General features: G+C 41.6%; 1 protein-coding gene across 1 annotated transcript; it reads left to right on the top strand.

The window, feature by feature from the left end:
* The first annotated feature begins 3,054 nt into the window (after positions 1-3,054).
* LOC107024857 lies at positions 3,055-3,468 on the top strand. Its single transcript, XM_015225796.1, has one exon. The coding sequence runs from the start codon at positions 3,055-3,057 to the stop codon at positions 3,466-3,468; it is 414 nt and encodes a 137-aa protein (XP_015081282.1).
* Positions 3,469-14,918: the final 11,450 nt, after the last annotated feature.

Here is a 14,918-nt window from a genome sequence, read left to right as displayed (position 1 = left end):
CCGTCGCGCCTGCGACGGTCCGTCCTGCTGCTCCGTCACAGAGTTCAGAGACTCAATTCCTGTGGAAGATGTGTGACGGTCCGTCGTGCCCACGACGGTCCGTCCTGCTATTCCGTTACGAAGTTCAGAGAGTCGATTTCAGTACCCAAATTTCAGAATTCTAAGTGTTCTGGAACGAGACCCCCTCGACGGTCCGTCGTGCCCCTGACGGTCCGTCGTGGGATCCGTCGTCTCAGCCAGTTTTTCCATAAATAAAATCTGCTGCTTAAAACGACTAAACAGGTCATTACAAGAATGAGTCTTTTTGTTGCTTGGTTGTCCTGTCTATCAAGCAAATAGGGCATGGCAGCAATGCTAAGTGGGGATATGGATATATCGAGTTTAATGGTATATGTAACACAGGTTGAAGAAAAGAAACTAAGGGATAGAGAAGAGTTTAAGAACAAAAGAGCTAAGACAGGGAATGAGTACGGACAATAGAAAAGTAATGCCAACCGGTCATCCTTCTAAAAGAAATAGAAGGGAAATGCTCCATCATCTGCTGGTGCACATGTACCATAGAATAGGAGTGAGTATAATAGTAAGAATTTTAGAGCTAAACCTACCTATTTTCCGGGAAGTATTGCACAAGGGGGTAGTAAGCCTTGTGCCTACACAAAGTGTGGTAGGAACCACTGTGTACATGCCGTGAGGGCTCTACTGTTTGTTTCAAGTGTGCACAGAATGGGCACTTCATGTGAGAGTGTCCAAAGAATAGGCCAGGTACTGGTAATAGGGGCAATAGAGTAAAATCGTCTTCAGTTGCTCTACCAGATATAGCTACCCCTAGAGGCACTTCCGGTACTGGCGGAGGATCAAGCTGCTTATATGCTATCAATAGTATCCAAGAGCAAGAGGATTCCCCAGATGTTTCCAATGGTATGATTCAAGACTTTAACTTTCCTATTTATGCTTTGCTAGATCTAGGAGCGAGTTTATCCTTTGTAAAATATTATGTTTCTTTGAATTTCGATGTCATTCTTAAGCAACTTAGTGAACCCTAGAGTGTTTCCACGCCTATTGGTTAGTCTATTCTAGTAGAGAGAGTCTATTGTGATTGTCCCATTTTCGTCAATCATATGAGTACCATGATTGATTTAGTCAACATAGACATGATAGATTTTGATGTCATTCTTGGTATGGACTAGCTTCACGCCTGTTATGCCTTAGTTGATTGTAGAACTCGAGTTGTCAAGTTTTATTTTGCAATAAGTCATTCTTAGAGTGGAAAATTAGCTTAGCAGTGCCTAAGGGTCGTTTCATTTTGTACCTTAAGGGAAGGAAGTTAGTTTCTAAGGAGTGTGTCTATCACTTAGTCCAAGTTAATGACTCTAGTGTTGAGATACTTCCTATCCAGTCAATTCAAATAGTAAAAGAGTTTCTAAAATTCTTTCTAGATTTCTTACCCGGATCCCTCTTGATAGAGAGATAGACTTCGGTATAGATGTTCTGCGATATACTTGTCCTACATTTGTTCCTCCATATAGAATGTCACTAACAGAGTTGAAAGATCTTAAGGAGTAGTTGAAAGATCTCCTTGATAAGGGTTTTATTCGACCAAGTGTCTCACTTTGGGGTAGTACAATCTTATTCACGAGAAATAAAGATGGTTCCCTTAGAATGTATATATATTACCGTCAATTGAATAAGGTAACCATAAAGAACAAATATCCTCTCCCAAGGATTGACAATCTCTTCGATCAGCTTCAAGGTTCTACTTTTTTCTCTATTATAGACCTTAGATCATGCTACCATCAGTTATGAGTAAGGCAATGTGATATTCCAAAAACAGTTTTTAGATTCCATTATGGTCATTATGAGTTTCTGGTCATGTGCTTAGGGTTGATTGATACGGTCAAATTACACCTCCCTAAAGAAGTATAAGCGATCGTTATCAAGTAAAGAACCCAACAAGTAGTTAGGGGTCGATCTCACGAGGAAAATGGTTTAGATTTAACTAAAACCCACGGTCATCTCTTTTTAGTCAAGGTATTTCCGAAGCAATAAAGTTAAGGGAGGGGGGGGGTTGTGAAACAAATTCCTTTAATTGTGAGATTATCAAGTGAACAAAAGAGAACTTGGTTGATATCAAGATGAGAAATAACTATGGTATCTATGTTCCCACAAGTTTATAACGCGATACTCCTAGTAATAGCAATCTTTCCTAGTGTATTACATGTAAAGTGATAAGTTAGCTTTCTCTAAATCCTTAGTCCGATATCTAGATAATTTCACCCCGCACCTTGGTCCGGCTACATGTGTATAATTTACTAATCCTTACTATTACCTCATATTAGACATAATAATCGATGTATGACTTAGTTATTACTTCGTACCAATCGACATTAGCCTATTAGATACTTCACACTAATCTAAGTTGATAATTATTTTCGTATTAAGTACCTCCTTAGTTCGGCAAATACCCATAAGGCGAGTTGTAACGCGTGAACTCGTTTAAAGGAGTTCTAAACAAAAGAATTATCAATGCATGCAAAAACACTATTCATGAATTGTTTGATTACTCATTTTACGTTGTTAATCCCTCATGGTTCCCACAATGCTAGTTGTGTATTTAGTTACCCATGTTAGCAAGATCACAATTCCCGTTTTAGATGAAGAAATCATGAACTTACTTAGCAAGAATAATAAACCCGGAAATTCCTACTTGAATTTCAAACAAAAATCTTCAAATAGGATCTGGGATTTGATAATATGCTAAAGTTTCAAAGAACAATTACCAAAAGCAAGAACTAGAACAAAAGTAATAATAACCAACCCCAGAAACGAGATATCTATCCGTTATTTATAGGAAACATAGTCTTAATGAAAAAGGAAAGTTTTGTTTAGGCACGCGACTTCAATCCATGCTAATTACATCCATCAATCTGCAGAGGCTCTGCATCCACTGTAGCCTCGAGGCTCATTCGATGCATGGGGACTTGATGTTGTTGGACCTCTTCCAAAGTCGTCAATAGGACAAATGTATATCTTGGCTGCCACTGACTATTTTTCTAGATGGCTGAAGTTGTACCATTAAAAGAGGTAAAGAAAGAAAATGTTGTTGATTTCATCGAATCAAACATAATTTTTAGGTATGGCATACCAAGATGTATAGTCACTGATAATGGAACACCTTTCAACAATAAACACATGAGTAGTTTGTGCGAGAAGTTCAGTTTTAAGAAACATAAATCTTCAATGTACAATGCACTTGCCAATGGTCTTGCTGAAGCTTTTAACAAGACACTTGGTAACCTATTGAAAAAAGTAGTTGCAAGGAATAAAAGAGACTGGCATGAGAGAGTTGGTGAAGCTTCATGGGTATATCGTACAACCTTTAGAACTGCTACGCAAGCGATGTTGTTTTCATTGGTGTATGGCATAGAAGCAATGCTTCCATTGGAGAAGCAAATTCCATCATGCGAATAGCAGCGCAAGAAGGACTTACAACAGAAGGCAACACTCAACTTCGTCTAGCAGAGTTTCAGGCATTGGATGAAAAAATATTGGAAGCACAACAAAGATTGGAGTGTTATCAAACTCGACTTGCAAAAGCATTTAATAAGAAAGTGCGTGACAAGAAAACTGACGAGTCATTGATCGATCGACGGTCTGTGGTTTACTTTCGTTAGGAAGGACTTAGAAAATATTTTGGCCTCCGTATTTGCATCTTCTCAAATAAAATGACATACCAATAGCACGGTCCGTCAATCCATCTATGATCCGTCGATTCTCCTATGTAGCTCTATACTTATAATCTTCAAATATTAGGTACTGAAATCCTTGCAGTCACAAACTACGGTTCATCAGTACGGTCCGTCGATCTATCGACAGACTGTTGATGCCAATGGTGGTTCCACTCTTGGACAAACTTCCCTGATTCTCCTCCAATGCCTGATCTGCTCATCTACAATCACCACCTACGGTCCATCGATTGAACGACAGACCATTGATTCCTTCAATAGGTCTGTTGCTGCATTTTTTCTGTTGTCTTCTCCGTTTTCTGCTTGGATGTCTTTCCTACAAAACAAGGCACAAAACTTGTTAAAACCCATACAAAAAGGCTTTATACAAACACAATTCTAAAGTGACATGCATTAGAAATACCATGAAATCACGGTATATCAACACCATCAACTTAAATTCATTGTTTGTCCTTAAGCAACACAGTATGACCCTAAACGACACTTGTATATAAGCAGTCACTTTAAGCTCCAGCAATCACATGGCTATCTATCCCGACTCTTTCTTGATTTAGCGCTAGCCTACACCTTAGTCTCAACAAGCCAACTCATGCAAATCACATCATGACACGAATTCACCATGTAACAAAGACCTCTACTGTTTGTCCTCTCACCAAGGTACCAATTATCTCAAAATGCAACTAGTGATTAGGCATTTTGGGTACAAGGATCTATTTAAACACCCGCGCTCAGAAATGAGTTCACATACAGTTAGTGCTCCACGCCATAGGCTTGCCCTTATCTTCACTACTTAGGTTTACCACGCTAGACTTAAGGATCACAGTCGAACTTTCTTGTATTGTAACTTAGGCTCAGGGTCAGGTGTGGTATATTTGGGTACATTTAGTGACTATCTGACCTCCTTGACATTATTGCTAAGATTTCGGCCACTTTTTATTGTTTTTTACCCCCTATTTCTTTTCCCATCTTTCTTTTACCTTGTTTCCCTTTTAGATTTTACTCACTTTTTTATATCTTTTTCTCATAAAACTCTTTCTTTTCTAACTCTTTCTTTTTCTTTTTCAACTGTTTTTTATTTTCGTTAAATCACATCTTTATCTTACATATGCTTTTCTTTTCAACATCCAACTCTTTTCACACCCATTATTGGGTCTTCTCTCATAATAGCCACCCTCAACTCATGGCTTTTCCACGAGTCGAGGTGCACAATACCCAATGTTGGGTCAGGGCCAAGATGAGGTCACTTTTTGCATTATTCACCCTCAACTTACGCTTTTAGCCTAAGTCGAGGTTCACATGTCCAAGGAGGGACTGGGGCCAAAACATTAAACCCTGGGAAGGTGAGTTGGTGAATAAAAAAAATGGTCTGTTACAAGCTTAACATATTTGGATCAAAAGGGACATTTAGTTTATTTGGAAACTTTCTTTAGGTTATATATAAGCTATTTTGAACAAAGGCCTATGATCACTTCCTAGTTTCTAGAGTTGATTCCCTTTGCAGGACTAACCGACCAAGTTCTAGTTAGGCACCAACTGTTGAACACACAAATATACTGTCACTTTCTTGGTAAATCGTTTCACTATCAGATTATCATAATTTCCAGTTCAAGTTTTAGTTGAAGGTCATGCAGTGGGTGAATTTTCATGTCATGTTTAGATCCAACACATTCAACTTATCTAAACATATATATGCAAGCACTACATTTTGAGGGTGCTTTATTTTTATACTAGACATCATGCTTTAGTCTTTCTTTAGCCATCATGCTTCTACACAAACACTCCCTAATACATGCTGGTTCAACATAAATTTAAGCAGTTCTTGGGGAAAAATAATACAGGCAAGAAAACCTCAAGAGAGGATCGTGAGTTAGTTACTCAGACTTCACCCTATCACTCATATTCCGTTTACCCCACCCCCAACAAAAAAATTTGCAACTGTCCCCAATGTATAATAAATCATAAACAACAGTATAGTAGGTGAAGCAAACCCGTGGAACCTAGCGTCGACTATCTCTGAACAAGTGGGTGGGTATGGTTTTCAGAGCCCGTAGGATCAGCATTTGGGTCACCATCAGTAGTGCCCGCATCTATAAGGGTGACACCATCAATAGTGCCATCCACCTATATCTCCGCACCATCAGTACTGCTCCTTGCTCCGCTCACAGGCACGAAACTAGATCCCCGCTGCTAATTCTTACACCCTCCCCTAGCACATCTCGTCATCCACTAATGAGGCTCGCTTAGCATGTTCCAGCTTCATTCGCTCTTTTTTCTTGCACGGGCCTCATCACCGCGTCAACAGTGTGGCTAGAACGGTGGCTCTTGCCACGAACACGGGGTTCGGGCTATATCATAGCGGGGACCTTGAACAAGGCCTCTAGAATAGTAGCTTCGACTAGCTGGGTGGCGGCATGCTTCAGCTCAATCCCCTGCATCTCTAAGATAAATCATCATCGGTTCGCAGGCTAGCGAGGTTAGTATGAATGGCAATGAGATGAGTGGCGGGGGTTGGTTGTGCTAGAAAACGCAAATCAAATGCATCAAGGCGTTTGTGAACCGCTTGAATCTGCTGCTCCGTTTGCTTGGACACCCGCTTCTCTATGCGGTCCTCTGCCTCCGCTATGGACTTATTCATCCACAGCTGAATATGATGGAGCAGAATGGCCATCTTCACCTCTAGATTCTAGACTCTATCTAGGAGGATAACTGCTGCAGTTGGTGGTGTGGATCTAGATGAGCTAGGGGCCCTGCTGGGTGCATGCGAAGAAGAGGCCGGAGTGGTTTCGACATGCTATGGTATAGAAGGGCAAACCCTATAGGCTAGCTCTACCTTGTCTTCCAAATTGTCGCCCAATGGAGGAAGCTTGACCTGGTGCCCTCTACGGGGTGCTGCCACACCAGCCTCATCCTTGATGAAACCTATATCCAATGTCCCGATCGGGTAGAGAAGTCTATCACAATGCCAGATTGGCACTCCAACATCCTTTCACATATAAAATATCAATCATGGAAAGATGTAAGTGGTGGAGGTCTCAAATTTCCTCTCGTGTATCTCCGCTAACATCATTCGGGCAAAGTCAATCTTTAGCGCTGCCACCATGATTGCCCTTTCCCATATGAGTATGTTTTCAGCCTGAGTAGGCGACACTTTTTTTCTAACCAAGAGCAGAAGAATTTGGCAACAGAAGTCAGTGTGGCCTTCTTGATGCCCACTTAGGGTGCTATGACTTAGTCAGCTCGCTCACCATCTGCCTCTATATATTGGCTCTCCACTCCGAACAATGTCCCACATGTAATCAAACTTCAAAGTATTACGACTCCACTCTGAATCATTTGTGGGGCTGTATAGGAATTGGTCGATGGTAGCTTCCGACATGTCGACCCGACAACCTCGAACTGGTGTAAAAGTGAGAGGGTCTTGTTTGGCGGGTTTTGCCCGCTTGTCGATGGTCCCTCAGAGAGTGGAAGCATTGGAGTCATAGAACTCCTTCTCGATCTCCTCTCTATATGCGCCTAAATCCTGAGCCATGCATTCGTACTTATGGAGATTAAAGAGTCGGTGCGCCTTTGGAACTGTATGCAGAATCCCTGTGAAGACTCGACGTTCCTTAGTAACCAGTCGGGTCATCACCCCTTTTATTTATCATTTTGGCATCTCTATACACTTGCAATTGCCCCTGAATGCACCACATCTTTGGTTCATCTGCAATCGGAGTGGGGTCATCTGTACGAGCTGCAAATGCAGCTACCAAGCGAGTGCTCTGATCACACGAGGTTTATTTTTCTTGATTCCCTGATCTGGATCCCTGAGAGTTGGACGCCGAAGACTGGGCCGACCCTAATCTTGAATTCATGGCAGACTCAGAGCCGGATGATAAGCCCCTTTCTGAACTAGAAGCAGCCATGGTTGGTAAGCTAATCAGTGTGCACTTCTCACCAGACTAGGAGGCAGTGACTACGTTGGGGTTCACCTTCCGAGGGGTGCCCCTAGTTTCTTGGGATGATGCCGCTGGTATTTTGGTGCCTGGAGGAACATAGGCTAGGCCATGCACAGTGTCGGTGTCTTCATCGATCAACTGATAAGGCGGGGCAAACGACTCGGATTTGCCCCTTTTAGAGTAGAACACTTACTTCTTTGGAGCCATTGTACATGTGGAGATATTTTTAGTATCATAGCAGCTTAATGACAAAATCGAAGAACAACAGAAAGAAGAAATCATGAAAATAAAAGTATAACTCTTGACTGCAGATTCAGGTTGACGAGACCCTTTGACGGTCCGTATAGTGATCGATGATCCGTGGAACCCTCCATGGTTTGGATGGGTAAAGAGACTCTCCGATGCAAATGACGGATGTACAGGATGATCCGTCGATCAATCGACGGACTGTAGTCCACAGTCGTCATTTGACACTTAAAGTTTGTTTTTGGGCATGGTAAAAATTAGACCTAATCAATGGCCCGTCGACTGAGCGATGGTCCATAGACGGGGTTTCTAACTTGAGGCCGATGACGTATTTCAGTCCTCTTTCAATTTCAACTTCCGAGTTTGTTTAGTGACCTATTTTAATAGTAATCAGTTCTAAACCTGATTATCAACACATCATATGCTAGTTCATTATTTCTAGGGTTCTGATTTCGTATAATTTTCCAACCTAATTTGTATATAGAGTGGAACCCTAGGTCCGAACATACGTGTAGACTTAAACACACATATTATTGGGTAGTTAAATTTCTACTTCAACCACTGTCTATCATCTCAATGAAAGTTACTACGCGAATATTAGCATGAAAAGTTAATCAATTAGTCCCAAGGTCAAGACCCCACTCCCGACTTCCTATATTCGACTATGAACGCAAATTCAAAGTGAGGAGAAGATGAATTACCTTACAAGCGATGAACAGTGTTGTGGTTGTGTGCCTACAATGTTGTGCAACCCAAAGAAGAAGCTGACGCTTTCCGAACCCGATCACCGAACATTTGTGGTAAGAGGGAAAAAATTTGGAAGATGGGGTTTTTAATATAACCTTCCGGGTCGGGTCGATTCACTAAAAGACTGGATCCACAAAGCCCCATTGACGGTCCGTGGATCGATCGACGGTTTGTCTATTAGGAACGTCGATCGCTCTTAGACTTGGAAAAATTTCAAGGCTTACCTGGGATCCACGGACACCATTGACGGTCTGTCGATCGAACGAAAAACCGTCAACGGGGTTTGTAGACCTCTGCTCAGACCATTTTCTGCAGATTTCTGATTTTGCCTCCTGTAAATGTGACACCAATTAGGCCATTCGTTTTGTATTTTTTGGGGACACTTTTTAGACACGGACCTTGTTTTAATCTCTAGCCAATACTAACACACAAAGAACAAAAAAATGAAACACTTAGAGCAACTTAACACAACAACGACTCTTTCTACATGGAAGACAAAACCTATTGTTGGCTAGAGGGTACACCTTGGGTTGGCTCCCAAGCAGCGCTTGATTTAACATTGTGACATGACGCAGGCCCCTAGATTACTCTGACTTCATCAAGATGGTAGGCCTCATCCACTTCGCGAACACTCTGTGCATACCCCAGATAGATCTTTATCCTTTATCCATTGAGTGTAAACCTTGAACCTTCCTTGTTCTCTAGCTCAACCTCTCCATGTGGAAACAATTTGGTGATGAGGAATAGCCCTGTCCATTTGGACTTGAGTTTTACCCGAAAAAAGCGCAACCTAAAGTTTAATAGAAGCACAAGATCACAAACCGCAAATTCTCGCTTTTTAATTCTTTAGTTCTCCTTCATCTTCTCTTTGTAGATGGCTGAACTTTCATAGGCTTTTAGGCGAAACTCATCAAGCACATTCAACTCATTTAGCCTCTGTTTTGATGCTCCGGTCCAATCCAAGTTCAATCTCTTCATTGCCCACCATCGCATCGTTCTCTAGCTCGACCGTTCAGTTAAAAGCCTTCACATATACAAGTTGGTAAGGAGACATACCGATAGGGGTCTTGTATGCAGTGCAGTAGGACAAAAGATCATCATCTAGCCTCCTTTCTCAATTCGTTCTATCAGCATTTACAATTTTTGTCACAATCTGTTTGATGTCCCGATTGAACACTTCAACTTGCCTACTAGTCTGTGGGTGATAAGGAGTAGCCACATTGTGGTGAACACCATATTTCTCCAGTAGCCCTTTTGAACAATTTACTACAAAAGTGAGAGTCGTTGTCTCTAATAATGGCCCTCGGTGTACCAAATTTGGAGAAGATATTCTTCTTTAGGAATGTGGTGACACTCTTCCCTTCATTGTTGGGGAGCCTGATTACTCCACCCATTTTGACACATAGTCAACCACCACAAGAATATACTTTATCCCATGAGAACTCACAAATGGGCCCATGAAGTCAATGTCCCATACATAAAATAGCTCAATAACCAGAATGTGATTCATGGGAAGCTCTTGTCTCCTTGAAATCCCCTCGTATCGTTTGCACCGATCACATGATTCGGCTAAATCATGAGCATCTTGGTGGATGGTGGGCCAATAGTACCCACACTCTAAGATCTTATGTGCCATTCGAATACCACTATGGTGCCCACCAATAGGGGATGAATGACATGCCTCCAAAACACTAAACATTGCCCAATCCAAGTTCAATATCTTCATTGCCCACATCGCCTTGTTCTCTAGCTCGACGGGTAAGTGACAAGTCTTCCCATGCAAAAGTTGGTACGAAGACATACCGATCGGGGTCTTGTGTGCAGTGCAGTAGGCCCAAAGATCATCATCTAGCCTCCTTGACCAATCCGTTCTATTGGCATTTACAATTTTCGCCAAAATCTGTTTGATCTCCCGATTGGACACTTCAACTTGCCCCCTAGTACGTGGGTCCTAAGGAGTAGCCACGTTGTGCAGAACAACATATTTCTCTAGCAACCCTTTGAACAATTTATTACAAAAGTGAGAGCCACCATAGCTAATAATGGCCCTAGGTTTACCAAATTTGGAGAAGATATTCCTCTACAGAAATGCGGTGACACTCTTCCCTTCATTGTTGGGGAGCGCAACTGCTTCCACCCATTTTTAAACATAGTCAACCGCCACAAGAATATACTTAATCCCATGAGAACTCACAAACGGGCCCATGAAGTTAACATCCCATGCATAAATATCTCAATCACCAGAATGAAATTCATGGAAGCTCTTGACTCCTTGAAATCCCCCCATATCATTGGCACCGATCACATGATTTGGTTAAATCATGAGCATCTTGGTGGATGGTGGGACAATAGTACCCATATTGTAAGATCTTATGCGCCCGTTCAAAAACCACTATGGTGCCCACCAACAGGCGATGAATGACACGCCTCCAGAACACTCAACATTTCAACCTCAGGTACACAACGATGAATTATCCACTCGAAGAACTCCGATATAAGTAAGGCTTATCCTAAATAACTTCTTCATATCATGAATGAACTTTTTCCTTTTGTGGAAGGTCAAATCCAACGGGACCAAATCACTTGCCAGAGAGTTCGCAAAGTCTGCGAACCATGGGATCAGATCCTGAGAAGTAGCCAATACATGCTCATCTGAGAATACATCATTAATTTCAGCATTTTCCTCCAATTTGAGAATAACTTCATCCTCCAATCTAGACAAGTGGTCGGCCACTTGATTTTCGGTCCCCTTTCTATCCTTCACCTCAAAATCAAACTCTTGGAGCAATAATACCCATCTGATCAACCTTGGCTTCGCTTCCTTTTTTTCCATCAAATACCTCAAAGAAGAATGGTCGGTATGCACTATGACCCTCGTGCCAACAAATAGAAGCAAAATTTCTCGAATGCAAATACCACTCTAAGAAGTTCCTGTTTGTTACAATGTAGTTCTTTTAGGTTTCATTTAGGGATTTACTCGCATAGTAGATGGGGTGACGGATTTTATCCCTTCTTTGTCCCAATACCACACCACGTGCAACCCCACTCGCATCACACATCATTTAAAATGGCTCACTCCAATTTGGTGAAATAATAATGGGCGCCAACACTAACTTCCCTTTAAACACTCCAAATGCTTTCAGACAGGATTCATAGAAATAAAACTTACAGTCCTTCTCGGGAAGTTTACACAAAAGGATGTGCAATTTTTGGAAAAGCCTTAATAAACCTCCGATAAAAGCGAGCATGCCCAAGAAAACTTCTCACACCCTTGACTGAGATCGGTGGTGGAATATTCTCTATCACCTCAACTTTGGCCCGATCAACCTCTATCCCCTTTCTTGAGGTTCAGTGGCCCAACACTATCCCTTCTTTCACCATGAAGTGGCATTTCTCCCAATTTAGCACCAAATGTATTCTTCACATCTCTTGAGCACCTCGGCCAGATTATTCAAACACCGATCAATGGAGTCTCCAGCAACATAAAAATCATCCATGAACACCTCAATAGTTTCCTCCACAATATCAGAAAAATATCGACATCATACAACGCTGGAAGGTTGTCGACGCATTACGCAACCCAAATAGCATCTGTTTGAATGCAAAAGTCTCATAAGAGAAAGTAAAGGTGATCTTTTGTTGGTCTTCCGGAGGAATAGAGATTTGTTTATTGCATGAATAGCCATCAAGAAAACAGTTCCAACCCTTGTGTGCAAGTCTATCTAACATCTAGTCCATGAAGAGCATGGCAAAACGGTCCTTCTCTATTAATGCATTCAATCTCAGGTTATCCATGCAAACTCTCCATCCAGTCACAGGACGCATCGAAACAAGCTTGTTCATTTCATTGGGTACCATAGTCATCCCACCCTTTTTACGCATGCACTTAATAGGACACACCCAAGTACTGTCCACAATAGAATAAATAACCCCAACGTCTAACCAATTGATAATCTCCTTTTTAACTACTTCTTACATAGGCGGATTCAACCTTCTTTGGTGCTCAATACTAGGTTTGTGATCTGCCATGAGTTGGATCTTTTGGGAACAAATACCTGGCGGAATCCTAATAATATCTGCAATAGTCCATCCAATGGCTCTCTTGAACCTCTTCAACACGTTACTAATCACTCTACTTATTGCACATTCAACTCTGATGCAATAATCATCGGGAAAGTGTCATCTCCGCCAAGAAACACAGACCTCAAATGTGGTGGTAAAGCCTTCAGCTCTAATTTCGGTGCTTCCACAATAGATGGTCTCGCAGGTTGAGACTCACGATGCTTCATGTATAACTCCAACTTCTTTGGCTTTGAACGATATTCTTTTCTTTCAAGTTCGGCCATCAAAGAATCATACTCATCAATACCATCACTGTCAAACTTCATGATGACCACTGCTAGTGCCTCAACACCTAGTCACTCTTCAATTTGCACTTCGGATACACTTTTACCTCTGTATGTTATAGCAGATAATGGTTGGAGCTCACCACTCTACTTCATGGACCTACAAATATTGAAAGTTGCTTCTTCATTGTTCAACCTAAACCTCATCAGCCCTTTTTGCATATCGACTAGTGCACACCCAGTAACAAGGAATTGTCTCCCTAGAATAATGGGACCTCAAACTCAAGCTCACAGGAAAGACCACAAAGTTTGTCAGGAAGATGAACGACTCCACTTTCACGAGCAAATCATGGAGTACAGCTATGGGCCTCTTCACATTTTGATCGGCCATCAGTAACCGCATCTTGGTAGAATTTGGATCTCCCAAGTCTAACTTCTTATAAATGGACAATGGCATTAGATTTATGCTCGCACCAAAATCACACTACGCCTTCACAAAGTGTATCAATCCTATAGTACATGGAATAGTGAAGGCACTTGGATCCTCCTTCTTCTACACAAGAGACCTTGTTGCAATAGCACTACAATGGTGCATTCAGTCATCATCTTCAAAATGCACCAACCTCTTCGTTGTCACTATATTGTTTATAAAATTGGCATATATGGGCATTTGCTCAAAAGCTTCTATAAACGGAACGTTGATGGACAGCTACTTCGACATAGTGATAAATCGGCGATATTTCCCATCTTCCGTTTTCTTCACAAATCTCTGTGGAAATGGTGGTGGAGATCTAGGGATGGGGATCAATTTTTTTCGATAAATCTACTTCTTTCATTGTTGCATCACCCAAATCTCCACTAGATTATGCTATATCATCTTCCTTTCTGATATCCCCTTTTACTACAAACAACATAGGTGAATCAATGGTCTGCTTACCTCCTCGATTAGTGACTGTCATGCAATGCCCATCATTCTTTGGGTTTTAGATAGTGTTGCTTGGAAGAGAGCTAGGTTGGTGTGGGTTCACTGTAGTAGACAACTAATTCATCTGTAGCAGAAGGTGCATTATTGAGACTGCATGTGCATCTACCTTTTGTCCAATGCCAGATATGTCTCTTCTCATCTCCTTAACATTCTCATCAGTTGCCTCAAATCTCCTCATCATCTTCTGTATCATATCCTCAATCCACGCCATACTACCTCCATCTTCCCAAGGGGCAGCTTCCCGATTTTTAGGGGGAAGATATGGACCAACCCGATTGTTCATATTACCATAGTTGTTCTATTTGAAGTTTTTGTCGCGGTTATAGCTCCCATCTAGGACATATTGACCCTCTCGATTGTAATTACCATATTTCCGACCTTGGTTTCCTTGACTTTGTCACCAATTATCCAGATTGGAACCTTGGGCGTTTTGTTGAAAATCTCTCTTCTGATCATTAACTGTAAATGCATCCTCTTTATAGTAATACTCTTTTGTCGGTTATGGGGGACTAGTCAAATAGTTTACCGCATTCACCTTCGCTGAGCCTCCGCTCACATGCTTCAATAACACCCCCATATTAGTTCTCATCTACGCTATCTCTTCATTAATCTCATCTGTGCCTGGATTGTTTGTAGTTTGAACAGTGAAGGTGTTTCGCCTATTGTCCAAATTTGTAGTGCTCCAAGCTTTGTTGTTGCGAGATATCTTGTCCAACTTCTCTGCAATCTCACCATATGTGTGTTCCTAGTAGGAGCCACCAACAATAGTATCACGCACCACTTTATTGTTTTCATCTTGACCACTATAAAAATACTCCTTCAGTGCCTCATCATCAATGCAATGATTCGGGACACCCCTTACGAATGCAGTGCATTTGTCCCAAGACCTACTCACTGACTCTCCAAGTAATGC

The sequence above is a fragment of the Solanum pennellii genome, chromosome 7 (genome assembly GCF_001406875.1).
Source record: "Solanum pennellii chromosome 7, SPENNV200".
Lineage (NCBI taxonomy): Eukaryota > Viridiplantae > Streptophyta > Magnoliopsida > Solanales > Solanaceae > Solanum > Solanum pennellii.
Note: the sequence above shows the minus strand (reverse complement) of the source record. Positions and strands in the feature narration are given on the sequence as shown.